At 36.4% G+C, this 17,348-nt stretch overlaps 1 protein-coding gene across 5 annotated transcripts in view; it reads left to right on the top strand.

The window, feature by feature from the left end:
* The window catches only part of ADGRL3 (adhesion G protein-coupled receptor L3), an 870,179-nt gene that overhangs the window by 556,833 nt on the left and 295,998 nt on the right, over positions 1-17,348 (top strand). For all 5 annotated transcript variants that reach the window (XM_066233208.1, XM_066233205.1, XM_066233207.1 and 2 more), the window contains exon 7: positions 14,402-15,202. In XM_066233208.1, coding sequence (XP_066089305.1) covers positions 14,402-15,202 — 801 coding nt within the window. The remainder of the gene's footprint in view (positions 1-14,401; positions 15,203-17,348) is intronic.

The following is a 17,348-nucleotide window of genomic DNA, read 5'->3' as shown; positions in this document are numbered from 1 at the left end:
CCCGCAGCCAAGGCTCCATTGGAGCAAAGTTTGCCCGGGCTCTGAGGATGGCTCTGTGGCCTCTGCCTCAGGTGCTAGATTGGCTCTGATTGCAACAGAGCAACCCCCCGGATGGGCAGAGCATCCCCCCTGGTGGGCGTGCCGGATGGGCAGAGCATCCCCCCTGGTGGGCGTGCTGGGTGGATCCTGGTCGGGCGCATGCTGGAGTCTGTCTGACTGCCTCCCCGTTTCTAGCTTTGGAAAAATACAAAAACAAAACAAAACAAAACAAAAAAACAGCATGTAAAAAAGCGAAAGCAAAGCATTCATTTGTACATAGCTTTTCAGAACTAAAATCAAAAGTATTTTAATATAAATTTTGGCATATATCTACAAAGAGATGCTTTGTACTTGTAGTAGGTATGTTAAAGTTATAGTATTTTATGCTGTAGGCATGATATGGTTTAGTAAACCTCAGCATTTTTTTCCATTGTATTGTTTTAACTAAGGATAAAGTGACTGTCACGTAAAACTGGAAGAGAGCAGGTTAAATTTTATGTGAGCATCTATTCTAAATATTGCATGCTTATCCAGTTGATCAGAATGGCTCTAGGGGATGGGTTACATAAGCCCAAACCACAACCAGTTTTCTGTGGGACATAAGAGACTGGAAAAAGGAAGAGTTTGCTTATCTCTAGTGTATAAAATTAATTTTTTCTACAGTACTATCCAAAGAAGTACTCAGTATCTTCAAGCATTTTGATTTTTCCTCAGTTGTCAGCTTAAGAATCACCTATAGGACTAAATTTGCTTTATTTTGTTTTTATTTTTTCAACTGGAAATAAGCAATGTTTGTTAATCACCTATTTTTTAGTGGTAAATTTAAGAATGACATCAAACTAACATCCCAAAATCCAAATAATTAACTTATGCTATCTTCCCTTTCACTCTGTAGTAGAGTGTGTAGCTCAAGAAACAATAGATAAAATCTTCTAAAGTCTTAACATACCCCTCACTGACCCTTTCTAAATATTCCCAAGTGCACATCAGTAATATAAATCTGGACCTATTAATCTGCCATTTATTAAGGTTAACAACATAGCATGGCTGCCTTGAAAAATAACCTATTTCTCTGCTTTCTTGAAGTTCACAAGATAAACATGTACCAATTTTAGATGAAAGTAAACGTCAGTGAACTAGACAGATTTATTGAATTAGCTTGTAGCAAAGTGAGCTTGTTCTATTTTCACATACTTTTTCTGGTAGTAGACGTTTTAATCTACTGATGCCATGGTGAAATGCTACATTATCTATAAAACAGACTGTTCAGTGACAGGATGATAATATGTGCAGAGCAGTTAACACTTTGCAAGAATGTAATGGCCCCGAATTCAAATAGACAATGTAAAGTTTACTAAGCTGAAGATTCATGAAAGACTGCTGATTCCCCCTGAATGCTTAAACTTAACTTAGACATGGTATTAAGATGTCAGTTTTACGGTGGTAAAAGCAAATGTGTTTAAGTTCAAGAAGGAAAACCCATACTCATAGGACTGCCATACAACAGAATTTTATGATCTGTTCATTCTTTCATGGTGTAAGCATTTGATTTTGATTTTTGTTGCTAAGGAGATATAATTTTCTATCAGATATCTCCCTTCCTCTCAAAAATTGGTAGGCACAGTAGAGCATAGAACACCACAGTGGTCTGATGAATCCATGCTGCATGTATAACAATAAAATTGATGTTGAGAAGATTTGGTGGTTAAGATGCCATTGTTTATGGTTAGAAAATGTGAACCTGGCCTGGCTGGTTGGTTCAGTGGTAGAATATCGGCCTGGCGTGCGGGAGTCCCGGGTTTGATTCCCGGCCAGGGCACACAGGAGAAGTGCCCATCTGCTTTTCCACCCCTCCCCCTCTCCTTCCTCTTTGTCTCTCTCTTCCCCTCCCACAGCCGAAGCTCCATTTGAGCAAGGTTTGCCCAGGCGCTGAGGATGGCTCTGTGGCCTCTGCCTCAGGCGCTAGAATGGCTCTGATTGTGGCAGAGCGATTCCCCAGATGGGCAGAGCATCGCCCCCTGGTGGGTATGCTGCGTGGATACCGGTCGGGCGCATGCGGGAGTCTGTCTGACTGCCTCCCCGTTTCCAACTTGAGAAAAATAAAAAAAATAAGAAAGAAAGAAAATGTGAACCGGAGAAATCTAAAATATGCAACTGCCCTTCAAAATTTACAGCCAAAATCTACAACCTGAGATTTCCTGTAAAAACATCATACCTTTGGATCTACTGTTTTGTTACTTTTTTTCTTGGTGAGAAGGATAAGTAGTAAGCACCTAATTAATACTAATTATTCTAATTATTTTTGTCGTCATCTTCTTGTTTGCTAGAGAGCATAGCCAAGAGTTTAAGAGTGTAGATTCAGAAGTTCAAAAACCAGCTCTACTGAGTGCTAGTTATATGCGCTCTGCACCAGTCTCCTCATCTGTGTAGTAATAACAATAATCTCATCAGGGTTGTTGTGAATATTAAATAAAATAATAGATATTCATCAATTGGACTGACACAGTGTAAATGCTAAATAAGCAAGACTAAAAATAACTTGTTTCAGTATCATTTAGGAATACCACAGAAATTGCAAAATCTTTCTTTGCAGTTGATTGTAGAATAAATATATATATATATTGTATTTTTCTGAAGCTGGAAACGGGGAGAGACAGTCAGACAGACTCCCGCATGCGCCCTACCGGGATCCACCAGGCACGCCCACCAGGGGGCGACACTCTGCCCACCAGGGGGCGATGCTCTGCCCCTCCGGGGCGTCACTCTGCCGCGACCAGAGCCACTCTAGCACCTGGGGCAGAGGCCAAAGAGCCATCCCCAGCGCCCGGGCCATCCTTGCTCCAATGGAGCCTTGGCTGCGGGAGGGGAAGAGAGAGACAGAGAGGAAGGAGGGGGTGGGGGAGGGAGAAGCAAATGGGAGCTTCTCCTATGTGCCCTGGCCAGGAATCGAACCAGGGTCCCCCGCATGCCAGGCCGATGCTCTACCGCTGAGCCAACCGGCCAGGGCTAGAATAAATATTTTGAGTGCCGAGTATAAGTAGATAGTGAGAGAAATAATGGACTCCATAGAGATATAAGTATTGCCTCAGAAGGGTTTTATGAGATAACCCACTGAAAGTAAAAACCATCCTTTACCACTGGTAATATTTGTCTTCTCCTTTTTCCACATCATTTAATAAAACATACTAAGTTCATATTTGGAGCATTTGTCAGTGATTTTAAAAGCACGTCAGTGCCTACATGTATTGACCAGCAGTTACAATAAGAAATTGGGTTAGAGCCTGACGATGCCTGGGTGAATGACAGAGTTCTTTGCCTTCAAGAACCTCCAAGTACATCCAGAAGGACAAGGAGAAGGTAAAAATATCAAGGGCCAAGCGACAGTATAAACTAATGTACTAGACTAGATATTGGCAAACTATGGCTATGGGATAAACATCCACTGGTTTGTTGTTGTACTGTCTCTTGAGCTAATAATATCTTCTACATTTATTATAGCCCTAAAAACAAATAAACAAAAGAAACCACAACTGTGACACACAACCAAAATTATTTATGATTCACTCTTTAGCAGATAAAGTTTGCTGCAAATCCCTGAACTGAAACATTATTGAAAACTCCCCCATAAACTATGTTGAAATTACACTTACTCAATATGGCTAGTACATGCAGTAGTGTTCATGAAGGAATGACTTAAAACCAAAAGGTAGAGTTTGACTTAACTAGGAAATAAGAGGCGTGAGGGGTGCTGAATTGGGAAAACCATGTGAGCAAACATTGACGAGTACAGGTGAAGAGTTTATGCCATTACAATGAATAAAGCATAGTGAAGAATATGGTTAGCATATAGGATGTGTTAAGCATAAAATTAAAGAAATTACAACTTTTGGAATTTACTCAGATGAATTGGTACTCACATCTCATTTTAACAAAGACCAAAAACTAAATGAGTAAGAATCTTAAATCCACTTTTCAAGAGATTCAGTTGTGTATTTTCTACCAATAAATTCTAAAATTAGCCTGACCAGGTGGTGGCACAGTGGATAGAGCATCAGACTGGGATGCGGAAGGACCCAGGTTCAAGACCCCGAGGTCGCCAGCTTGAGCGCAGGCTCATCTGGTTTGAGCAAAGCTTACCAGCTTGGACCCAAGGTTGCTGGCTCCAGCAAGGGGTTACTCGGTCTGCTGAAGGCCCGCGGTCAAGGCACATATGAGAAAGCAGTCAATGAACAACTAAGGTGTTGCAATGCGCAATGAGAAACTGATGATTGATGCTTCTCATCTCTCCGTTCCTGTCTGTTCTTGTCTATCCCTCTGACTCACTCTCTGTCTCTGTAAAAAATAAATAAATAAATAAATAAGTAAATAAATAAATAAATAATAAAAATTCTAAAATTAATTTTGTTTTTATTTACAGTTGTAGAAATCACATTTGTGTTATTAACCTTGTTATTGTTAACCATATTATTATGAAATACAAAAAATATTCTGTGTTTTGGCTAGTAAAAATCAAGTCCTGAGTGGGTTGGGGAATTTGGAAGACTTCTACCGAGTGGCTTCTTAGAGTCCTAGTCTGTTCTTCAGAATGTTAGGAGTTCTATTATGTCTCTGTAGGTTTTGTTGTTCCTTTTTTTTTCCAAGTGATAATAAAAACTTCAATTCCAAGATTAATTTAACAGGATCTGAAGAACTCTGGCAAGTGACTGAAGGAACAATATTTAGCCAGAAGTAAAAGTAACTTGACTTCTTTCTTCTTCTAGTTTTTTTCATGAGTAAAATTAGGATAACCATCCTTGCCATCACAATATAAAAAATTAAATGAATTAAAAATAATCACATACTTAACAATTTGTCTTTAATTCTATTGAGGTTAAAAAAAACTGTGATTCATAGTTAATATCTTTCTTTTTTTTAAGTGGGAGGAGTGGAGATAGAGAGGCAAACTACTGCATGCACCCTGAAAGTTATTTTCCCGACAACCCCAGTCTGGGGCCAATGCTCAAATCAACCGAGCTACCCTCAGCACCTGGATCTGACACTCAGACCAATCAAGTCTCTCTCTGACTGCAAAAGGGGAAGAGAGAGAAAAGAAGGGGAGGAAAAAGAGGGAGGAGAAGCAGATGATTAATTCTCTTGTGTGCCCTGACCAGGAATCCAGCCCAGGATGTTCATATGCTGGGCCAATGCTTGATCCACTGACCCAACTGGCCAGGGCTATTTGTGGTTAATATCTTAATTCTCTGGCTTTATTTTTTCTTGTTTGTAAAACTATCAGTTGAGACTAAATGACACTTAAAAATATTTCAGGACCAAAACCCTCAGAATATCACTTATAAAGTGTTTACTGGCCCTGGCCGGTTGGCTCAGCGGTAGAGTGTCGGCCTGGCGTGCGGGGGGACCCGGGTTCGATTCCCAGGCAGGGCACATAGGAGAAGCGCCCATTTGCTTCTCCATCCCCCCTCCCTTCCTCTCTGTCTCTCTCTTCCCCTCCCACAGCCAAGGCTCCATTGGAGCAAAGATGGCCCGGGCGCTGGGGATGGCTCCTTGGCCTCTGCCCCAGGCGCTAGAGTGGCTCTGGTCACGGCAGAGTGACGCCCCGGAGGGGCAGAGCATTGCCCCCTGGTGGGCAGAGCATCGCCCCCTGGTGGGCAGAGCGTCGCCCCTGGTGGGCGTGCCGGGTGGATCCCTGTCGGGCGCATGCGGGAGTCTGTCTGACTGTCTCTCCCCGTTTCCAGCTTCAGAAAAATACAAAAAAAAAAAAAAAAAGTGTTTACTAAATATCTGAGATTAGATCTAGGTTCACTTAAAATATTTACTTTGTTAGTTATCCAGAAGTGGGTGTATAGATGTATAGATCCTGAATGGGCAATGTTTTCCACAAGAAGTTTGTGTTTCTAGCTTCAGCTTTTAACATTCCCCCTTCTTTTATCTATTCACTTCTATTCTTGTCTGTTTTTAATATCTTTCCACAGGTTCCTTTGAAAGCATTTAAGAATTGATTAGCATTGGTAAAAGCTTTACTGAAAATCACCAATTATTAGTCTGTAAGCATTCTTCAGGCAGAGATCAGTTTTTCCTCTGTGACATATTCATAATAATTGCATTAAATCCACAAAGATTTTGAGAATTAAATAAAATAATCCACAAGTGGAACTGTATGTTGAGTAACATTTAGATACTATGATTTATTATTGTCTCTGTATTACCAGCATGAGGGCTTTGAACATAATAAACCTATTCAATAGTTCTAATCTATATAGTCTTATACACTCTGAGGGGACTTTCTCTTTGTTTTTTCTTTAGCCATGTGGTTGTTGCATACTGATGATATATCAGTATAGAAAGTATGTCCTTGAACAAAATGTAATGTTGATTTTAATTCTTACCAATAATAACTTAAAATATTATTTTCACTAGAACTGTTATCAATAGATTCTCAAAAGACTCTACTAATAGCATTATTTCCTTTTAAAAAGCTAAATTAACAGTTTGGAAGATTTTACAGGTTTATCAATTGGATCAAGAGTTTTAACACAAAAGGAAAGGCAATCTCAGTTTCTGCAGCATCTGTAGATACTGTATTTAAGTGTTTAAATTAGAATGCTAATGAAAGCATTTTATGAATTATTGACATTTCAATCTATATACTATAAGATGGAATTCATTAGGAGATGTTAATTTTGGAAACACATTATATAAAGCCGTTATAATACAAGGTGCTTAAGCGGCACTTTTATTCACTGATGCACAGGTATTATTTGAAAAATAAAATTTAGAAGCTGAGCTGCAGCGATTACCCTCATCTTTTATTATATAAAGGATTAACATTGCATTTACTGAAAGAGACAGATGTCTGTCAGAGTTTTTGATATGCAGTATACAAAAAAAATAATAAACTTCAGAATTTTTTTTAATTTCTATTTATTGAAGTGCTTCTGTATTTTCTTGGTGGATGTGAAGTAGAATAAGAGAATTTTCTGTATTTCAGAACAATAAGAATTAATAAGACATGAGGTATTCAGCACAAGTTTGTTCTGATGATAAGAAATATCTTGTATCCTTGGCAAATAAATTAGTAACCCATTTTTTTCTATTATTTTATCTTCTCTGGAGGGATACATTGCATCACTAGTCTCAGGGTTGATAACACTGAAAAGTGACATTCAGTCTCTTTCTTTGAAAATGCTACAATGAAATTCATCATTGCCTGGAGCCATAAGAAATATTAATTAAATTATTTCTATGTGCTGGGCACTGGAGATGCAATATGAATGAGATCAAAACATGGATTTGAATTCCAACTCTACCAATTATGAACCAAAGAGCCATGCATCTTTGTACCTGCTACCTCATTTGAAACATAAAGATAATGACAGTATCTACCTCATAAAGTTGCTGTAAGATAACTAAATAGTATCGCATGTAAAACTTTAGAGCAATAGTTGGCATATTGTACATGCTTAACAAATGTTCTTATAACAGACAGAGTGCCTGCCCACAAGGAGATTCATGTATGTTACTTACCTCCTCTAATGTGCACTTCTACGTAGATCCAGTGACAAAAAGGAAATGAGAGCAAGAATGCCTCAAACTTGTACAGTGTGTCCGTAAAGTCATGATGCACTTTTGACCGGTCACAGGAAAGCAACAAAAGATGATAGAAATGTGAAATCTGCACCAAATAAAAGGAAAACTCTCCCAGTTTCATACCTATTCAGTGCAGTTCTATGTTTACTCAAGCACAGATTTTTTTAGGGCTCCTTAGGTAGCTATCCCGTATAGCCTCTACAGACTCGTCACTGACTGATGGCCTACCAGAATGGGGTTTTTCCACCAAACTGCCAGTTTCCTTCAACTGCTTATCCCACCGAGTAACGTTATTCCTATGTCGTGGCGCTTCGTTATAAATGTGCTGATATTCATGTTGCACTTTGGTCATGGATTCGAATTTAGTGAGCCACAGAACACACTGAACTTTCCTCTGTACCGTCCACATCTCGACTGGCATGGCCATGGGCTGCTCCACTGTGTGCACGGTGTTATGTCATCATCTGTGCATGTGCACATGCTGCCACATCATCCTACAGAAACTGGGAGGGTTTTCCTTTTATTTTGTGCATATTTCACATTTCTATCACCTTTTGTTGCTTTCCTGTGACTGGTCAAATGTGCACCATGACTTTACAAACACACTGTATTTTACTGGGTTTATGTGTTGTGAGAACCAGTGTGTGATAGACCAGTGATGGGACTCTGCCACCTACTAGTGTTGATCTCGGTTAAATCCTTTAACCTTTTGAATTTTGTTACACTGATCCCTGACATAGAAGTAATAAATATAACAGCACAGTGTTTGCAGAATTAAAGCAAGTGACTCATGTGAAATATTTTTTAAATTATGAACTGCTGTACAAGTATAAAGTATTATTATGCACTTCTGATTATCCTCTTACAGAAAATTTTTATCCAAGAATGATTTTGTTCATTGCTTAACTAGTTTTTCTTTCTGCCATCTCCCTCTTTGCCCAGCTGCCCTGGGATAAGTGTACCCAAATATATTTTAACAGTCTAAGCCAATGAAATAAAATAATAATAATAATACTTAAAATGCTGCAATATTTCAGTGAAAAAAATTCTTGTTTTATAAATTATTTAATACCTGATAGTCATCTTATGTTCCCCATAAGTGGCTTTTTATTTGTATACTACAGAAATATAGAGGTATCATTGGATTATAACACTCTCCTCTTTTCAAAATTTAAACTATAGATAGAAAATGTTTTTATGACTTACAGTTTAAAAGAAAATTTAAGCTGCTTTAGAATTAAATACAATTTCATAGTTCTTAGTTATGGCACTAACAATTTTTGGCGCACACAAATTTATTTGTCCTTAATTCTCAATGCAATTTTAAAAAGCTTGGCAGTGCACGCATATGCTCTCTCATCCATACCTTTTCTAATTAACAAAAGCAATTGAAAAGTATTACATATGTTGTAGATATGGATAGAACTAACAACATCTTATTTTCTAAAGAGTAAAATGACTATATAGTGTACCTTTTTTATGAACTGTTGAGAATGAAGGGAAATTACACTAGCCATTTTTCCCCATTATGTCCTTTTATACAAAGTAAAATTACCCTTAGTTTGAATTTGTCATTTACTCTAACCACAGGATATGGCTTGTGACATTAAGTTTGACAAAGGACAACAATAAAATCGCTTTAAGGAAATATATAAATATATTTGCAGAGGTTAAATAGACAATAAAAATAGTTTGGGGAATCAAAGTGAAGAGAGAAAAGAAGAGAAACTAGTTCCAAAGAGGTTTGGAAATAAATAATGACAGCTATAATGTTGGTATTCAGGATATTGGACCAAGCAAGAAGACAGGAGGTCCTGAAGAAAGCCTAACATGATTGTCATCGTACAATTCATTTATTTATGACCTTATTACAGAGAGGAGACAAGGGAGTATTTTCAGCATTTATATTTAGATCATCATAGGCTATTTCATAGCAACAAATTTTTCTTGCCAAACTAACTCTCAAGACCATCCATCCTTTTTTTTCCCTGTATTTCCTTTGCTTTTTTACTCAAGTTTTACACTTAATGAGTTAGGAATATGAACTGTTTGTACATTTTACTTCCCTCCTTGTTTATTGAACTATTTAAAGATATTATACAGATTATGCATCGCGCATATGATTTGATACAGTAAATCCAGATTCTATTTTACCACTTTTTTCTTTTTACTACATACTTAAAATATCGAGAAGCAGAATTAATCATTTTTATTTATATTATGCATTAATTCAGTAGCTGTTTACTGATAATTTATCATGTGCCATGCACTATGAGGTTTAAAAGGATACAGTGATAAGCTTGTTTTGTGTATCCATGCACTTTGTCTCAATGGAGGGAAGTATTCTAGAATCAGAACTAGATGATGGACAAATGATTGGCTAATCCTAAATGGTACTAAGCTTTTCTATGACAAATTATACTTGCCTTGCCAATTTTCATTGTGGGAGTATGATTTGTGTACTTATTTCAACTTTAATTATGGGATTGTTTTACTTCTGTCTCAAAAATAGCAAATAAATGATAAATGAACTACAACCAGTCATGACATAGGCAAGACCATAATAATTTTCCCTAAAGTAGAGCTGCCTAATAAATCTTAAATTTGCGTAGCCAGCAAGTAACAGAGGCAATTTATGCCAATATATCTGAAATTAGGCCAGTATCAGAGATTAAAAAGCAAAATTTTACCTAATGGCAATTGAGAAAATAAAGGTAAAAGTTCTTTAAAGATTAAAAATAGTCTATTAAAGTATCACACAGTATTTATAGATTAAAATACATTATCAATACCTTTTATCACATAGTTTATTTTCCTCATTAAGCATTTTTGAAGACAGAAATATTAGTCACCAAGAAGGTAGGGTATTAGCCTTTAACTATGAGATCACAGAAGAATTTTATGTGAAATAAGACTGAAGTTGTGTAAGTATACATTTTATATTTTAGAATAGAAATACCTTCCTTTATAATTCTCAAAAGAATACCTATGTAGAGCTAGTGTAAAGAAGTAAATTAGTTCTGGAAATTTCTTTGCAAGGTAGTCTTTGAAAATGTCAATGTCAATATGACTTCCCACTGCCAGCCTCCACCTCATTGTTATGGGCCTCAAGTCCAAGCTTTTGAGACTATTAGTTAAGTAATTGTGTAAAGTGCTTACTGATGCTTCTTCTAGTAGTCAGTCTGAAATTGGCTTGTATTCTTAGTATTCTAGTCATAACATGAAGTATATCTCTTAGGTAAAATTTTTTACTTATAGTCCAGAGAGCACTGCAGTTACTCAGTAAAGATTAATTGAGGATGATAAATTATAACAGTATAATAGTTTAAGAGTCTTAGAAATACTGTTAAAAATAAGATTTGTATGTTAGTGAGATAAGAACTTGATATATATATGATTATGATATTAAAGTTTCAAAAAGTCAATGAAGAGAAATGATTATAATTTTGATAGTATTGAAGAATATGAGCTTAGGTCAAAGCATAAACATTTCATCCAAGTATAATTACTGAAAACAATATTTCTCCCTTGTTTTGAAACTTTTCTGGAGTTTTAACTTTATTTATTGTGCATAATATCTCAATTTATTCCTTTTCTGAAATTACCTTCACTTACATTACTTGCAATCTGTACTTTTTAAGTTTGATCTGAATTCACTGTTTCCTGACTCTTCTCTATGTTTCATTGGTCCCTTTTTTCTTGTTGTGATCTAGCCAAATAATTTCTGATGAGACTAAGATTTATAGGATAATTAAGATGCTACTTGATGAGTTTCATAAATATTTTGGTTTCCCGGTACCTGAAAAATAATAATGGAATCTAACTTGAAAGATATGTAACCAATACGTGTTTGAGGATCGCACTTTATTCTTAAAATATAGTATGTTGAAAAACTTAGTTAAGAATTTCAGAAAAAGACCAGAGCTGGTGACTTATTTATATCAACCTTTTAATACAGATTTTTCTGAAAGGCAGTCTTTTTCTAAACTATTGATGAGTGGGAGGAAGAAAGTTTCTTCAATAAAGATTCTAAATCCATTTTTCAGGGTGAGAGCATTCCTGTTAATGGGTAGACTCATGAGGTACATTTCTCATAAGACTGATAGGCCATGGAAAATATTAAGCCATAAGATATGAGTCACAGAGTCATTTCTTCTAAAGAGATTCATTCTTGAGTTGCATAAAATGCAGGACTATTATGGTAAACAGTGGTATAAACTTTAGTATTTAAAAAATGAGACTAGCCAAAAAATTTGAGAGCTTTTGTGTATATTACCAACCTGCCTTTCAAATGGAAATATCAGCATTCTTACTATAACTATTGTATTTCCTATTTCTATAACTGAAATAGATATGTTTATTCAATCTCAGCTTGATTAACTTCAGCCTTATTTTTTCCAAGTTTGTACAGTTTTTTGAGGTTATAATATGATTGTTTTTATAAAAAATAATTTTGCTCTAAGAATGGGTTTGTACAAAACATATAATGTTCAATAAAGCAAGTATGAGTGAAATAAATTATTTACTTTCAGTTTGGAAGAGGTGAATAAAAGTGCTTGGCCAATATCGTACCATTAATCTATTCTCTTTTCTCCTTTCTCTCTCTTTACTTCTCTCTCTCCAATAGAAGTGGAACAAAAAGGTAATTAAATACCTTTCATAAATTATATACTATTTATAGGCTAAGTTATTTAACAGTTTAACATTTAGTTAAAATAATTTTGTTATTAATTCTTATCTATTTTATGAAAATTTATTTACTACTTCTGCTGCTCAACTTCATTTTAATCTGTTGTACTGACCAGTGCTGGTTTGATTCTTTTGTCCAAAAACAGTTTAATAGTGTAAATTTTTTAATAATATATTTTATTCCTCTTTATTTTTCAAATAAGTAGTTAGAAATCTAGTAGATGGTGATAGTGATTGCTTTAGATTTGTTATTATTTCTATACTAACTTTTCTTAGCTCTGGTGTTGTTTCCCCTGTTTATTTCTTTTTTTTTTTAACGATTGGGGGAAAGGGGATATTGTTTTCTTAAAACACCTTAAGATTAATTACTTTAGTAACCAAGAGCTGATTATTAACTATCATAAAGTTTATATACAATTTTGATAGCTATGCCTGCCCATCCTTTATAATTATAGCCATCATATTAGAATCTTGAGAAATTCTTCTAATCATCAGTCTTATTATTTAATATAAATTGAATATGGCACTCTATCCTTGCTATGGAAGAGTTTGATGGTCAACTTTTCTTTCCAACTTTTCTCCAAAAATAAAACTTTGGGCACTTTAATAATGTACTTTCTTTTTTAATAACCTCCAAATCTGAGCTGAGTTTTATCTTGGACTGTTTCTATTGGATCTAGGCTTATAGTTTCTGCTAAAGAGCTAATTACTAATATCAAGAAAATAATACTTTTGTCATGAATTATTAAAGTATGGGTAAACATCCAACGCCTGGTGAATTTCTGATACACCCACCCAGTACACTTGTGATCATTTCAAATATAACAGTAGACTGCATGATTATTTTTCAGTGTGTTTGCTTTGCAAAAATACTAGAGCAGTGTTTCCCATAGCAGGTTCAGAACATTCCACTACAAAGCGGCTCTGTAGAAAGGGTTCCACGATCAAATTAGTTCCCAAATCCTCCCTACCTCTGCTTTGGGGATTCTCCAATATCCCTAAGCTATTAGAATCTCTGCCACAATGCTATTTAACATAATATAGATTTATATATGGCAAAGACCCCTTTTTTTTTTCTTACCGTGTAACTTCTAGTTATATACCACCTGAAATAGGTGTTTTGAGGACCACCCTCTGGGAAACATTGCTTTATAACCCCTTCATTGCAGACCAATCAGCCATGCTTTCTTACCACCACTGACACAAGGCGCTACTGAGTCATACTAAAAATCACTTGAATCAGATAATTCTTGCCCATTTTCAGTCTGAAGTATGAGCAGCAAAATATTACAGCAAGTAATCTTGTTTTTAATGTTCTTCTCATGTAACAGTGAAAGGTACATGTTTTTAAGTTCCAGTACTACTCTATTTAACAGGACCTTCTTAACTGATTAAAATCTAAATCTTGGGTTCTTCTCTGTAACCTTTCACCTTTTCTTCTTTCTTTATTCCTTCTTTCCTTTCTTTTTCTTCCTTTCTCCTTTTCCTCCCAGTGTTCATCCATCACTCATTTTTAATCGTGTGGGTTGCATGCTCTGCGTGTGCTATATAGCAGCCTCGAGCTTTTGGGCTAGAAGATCCAGTGGCCTGTATTGCAGGGCTCTTTTCCTTTGTTATTATATTTAATTACTATTGGATTTCTATACATTTCTTAAAGATTAGTATTGAATAGCTAATATCATCAGAGCAACAACAGTATTTTTTTAAATTTTAAAATAAGATACCTAAAAATATCACGTATAAACATTTGCATTTGCTATGTCTATAAAATACATAGACATACATCGCATTGTAGATATATATCCAAAATTATTGTTATACATGTGTACAAAGGTAAAAACCAAAGGAAAGCACGGTGACTCATAAAGAGGCCAAATGTTTTTCAGCAAAGAAAACTGAAATGTGTTTAAACAAAAGTTAAAATTAATGCTTATAACTACATTGTGTTCTCAGAAGAATCCAGCAAAATAATTAAGTGGTGGTGGGTGTCTTGTTAGAGTTGCATTCCAGTTGTTAAAAAGTAAGAATATATGACAAAGTATTAATATTAACATATTTTTTACTTTAACTCTTTCCCTTCCAACAGTTTTTCTTTGTCCTGGACTACTAAAAGGAGTATACCAGAGTGAACATTTGTTTGAGTCTGACCACCAATCTGGGGCATGGTGCAAAGACCCTCTGCAGGCTTCTGACAAGATTTATTATATGCCCTGGACCCCTTACAGAACTGATACCCTGACCGAATATTCATCCAAGGATGATTTCATCGCTGGAAGGCCAACTACAACCTACAAGCTCCCTCACAGGGTGGATGGCACAGGATTTGTAGTGTATGATGGAGCTTTGTTCTTCAACAAAGAGCGTACCCGGAACATAGTAAAGTTTGATTTACGGACTAGGATAAAGAGTGGAGAGGCCATCATAGCAAATGCCAATTACCATGATACCTCCCCTTACCGATGGGGAGGCAAATCTGACATAGACCTGGCGGTGGATGAGAATGGGCTATGGGTCATCTATGCAACAGAACAAAACAATGGTAAAATTGTCATTAGTCAATTGAACCCTTACACCCTACGGATTGAAGGGACATGGGATACTGCATATGATAAAAGGTCAGCTTCCAACGCATTTATGATTTGTGGGATTCTGTATGTGGTCAAATCTGTATATGAGGATGATGACAATGAGGCCACAGGGAATAAGATTGACTACATTTACAACACTGACCAAAGTAAGGATAGTGTGGTGGATGTACCTTTTCCCAATTCATACCAGTACATAGCAGCTGTGGATTACAATCCTAGAGACAACCTTCTTTACGTGTGGAATAACTATCACGTCGTGAAATATTCTCTGGATTTCGGACCTCTGGATAGTAGATCAGGTAAGTTTGACTTTTGATGGTTCTGTAGCTGGAAATATTTACAGTTTGCTTTTACTAAGTTTATTGTACATTTTGATTAGACTGCCTTTGTGGTCTTTTTTCTGGCCCATGTACCTAAAAATGGTTCATTGTCTTTCCATCTAAACAAGTGTTGCTATTAACCACATTCAGCTATAAAAATATAAGAAACTGACTCTTTCACCTCTGAATAGCAGTCCCCTGATTTTTTATGTGTTTGTTTGTTTGTTTGGTGAAAGGAGGAGAGGCAGAGGGACAGACTCCCACATGCACCTCCACCGGGATCCACTGGCAAGCCCACTAGAGCATTGCAACTAGAGCTATTATTTTAGCACTTGAGGTGGAGTCTATGAAGCCATCCTCAGCAGCCAGGGCCACTCGCTCTAATTGAGTCATGACTGCAGGAGAGGAGGAGAAGAGAGAGAAAGAAGGGAGAGGGGGGGAGGGGTGAAGGAGCAGATGGCCACTTCCTCTGTGTGCCCTGACTGGGAATCAAACCCAGGACATCCATTCGCCTGGCCAACACTCTACCACTGTGCCAACTGGCCAGGACTTGTCTCCGATCTTTAGCCCTTCTCTGAAGAGCATTTTGATTACAGGCCAATACTGATTAATTTTTTGTGTGGTGTAATTTACTACACAAAATCTTTGCTAAGATAGAATGCTACCCCATCTAATTAATTTTGACTTGCCTTCAGAAATGTTCTCCACTTGGAAAACATCAAAGATGTGGCTTGTGTTAATGCTTCAGGAGTCCTACAGTAATATATTCACCTCATAAAGATCATATATATATGACAATTTCTATTGGAAATATTGTCAGTTTGAGTATACATTTGTCTGAGTCCAACTAACTGATACATGTAGAAAAATGTTTGTAACTAATAAATACCAAAAAAAAAAAATCCATTTTTGAAAAAAACAATGCAAAAACAATGCAAAATAAACTTGAGATAATCTTTAATTTCCTTCCTTTAAGAGTGCCTTTAAATGCTAGGATAGTCCTGGCCAGTTGGTTCAGTGGTATAATATGAACCCGGCATGGAGATATCTCGGTTTGATTCCCAGTCAGGCAACACAGGAGAGGTGCCCATCTGCTTCTCCACCCTTCCACCTCTCCTTTCTCTCTGTCTCTCTCTTCTCCTCCTGCAGCCAAGGCTCCAGTGAAACAAAATTGGCCCAGGTGCTGAGGATGGCTCCATGGGCTCTGCCTCAGGCGCTAGAATGGCTCTGGTTGCAACAGAGCAACCGCCCCAGATGGACAGAGCATTGCCCCCTGGTGGACATGCCAGGTGGATCCAGGTCCGGAGTCTGTCTTTCTGCCTCCCCACTTCTCACTTCAGAAAAAAAAAATGCTAGGATATACTGATTCCTTTTCATAAATTACTTTTTTCAAAAATATTACACAACTGAGCCAAATTATATTAATTTAGAAGCTAAATTATTTTAAACTAACAATATTATTCCTCATGATAAAGAATAATGGAAAACTAAGGAACAGGTATCTGAATTTTGATAGTAATATAGCAATTCTAAGTTTAGTATCTTTTTATTTCAGTGGTCACATGTTAATATTTTTTATTTTCTCTATGGATTTTTCAATGATTCTACTATCAAGCTATCCTGCTTTCTCTCTTAGTTCATTTTATACACATTTTCTTATATAGCTAGATTCTAGTTCCATATGGACAACAACCTCATCTTACACATTCTTTTATTATATTTTAAGCAGACCATTATTTCTGACTTCTTATATACTTCATATTCTAGTGTAATATGTGGCATATATAAAATACTGAATAACTCTTTGATGAAAGAATGAGTGAATGAACGGATGGATGGAATGCAAAATTAGGTAGCATTTTCTCTATTCCCTGAGAGGCTTAAGTCAGAATGACAGTAATTCTTTTCATGGCCAGCAATGCTGTTTCTATGTTGAATTGCCTTCTGTGGAAGGAGAAACATAACTATGCAAGAGCAGCAAAAAACAAGTTCTCTACTCTTTCCTCCAGAAACTCCTAGCCTATCTGACTCACCTCTGTATAGGTAAGGTTTCTCAATCTAATGTACCCGTCAATATTAAAATCTAAGCAAGAATCAACCAGCTAGAGTATTCTGAGAAGACAGT

Source organism: Saccopteryx bilineata, chromosome 5 (genome assembly GCF_036850765.1).
Source record: "Saccopteryx bilineata isolate mSacBil1 chromosome 5, mSacBil1_pri_phased_curated, whole genome shotgun sequence".
Classification (NCBI taxonomy): Eukaryota; Metazoa; Chordata; class Mammalia; order Chiroptera; family Emballonuridae; genus Saccopteryx; species Saccopteryx bilineata.
The sequence above is the reverse complement of the archived record's forward strand: the minus strand, read 5'-3'. Positions and strand labels throughout refer to the sequence as shown.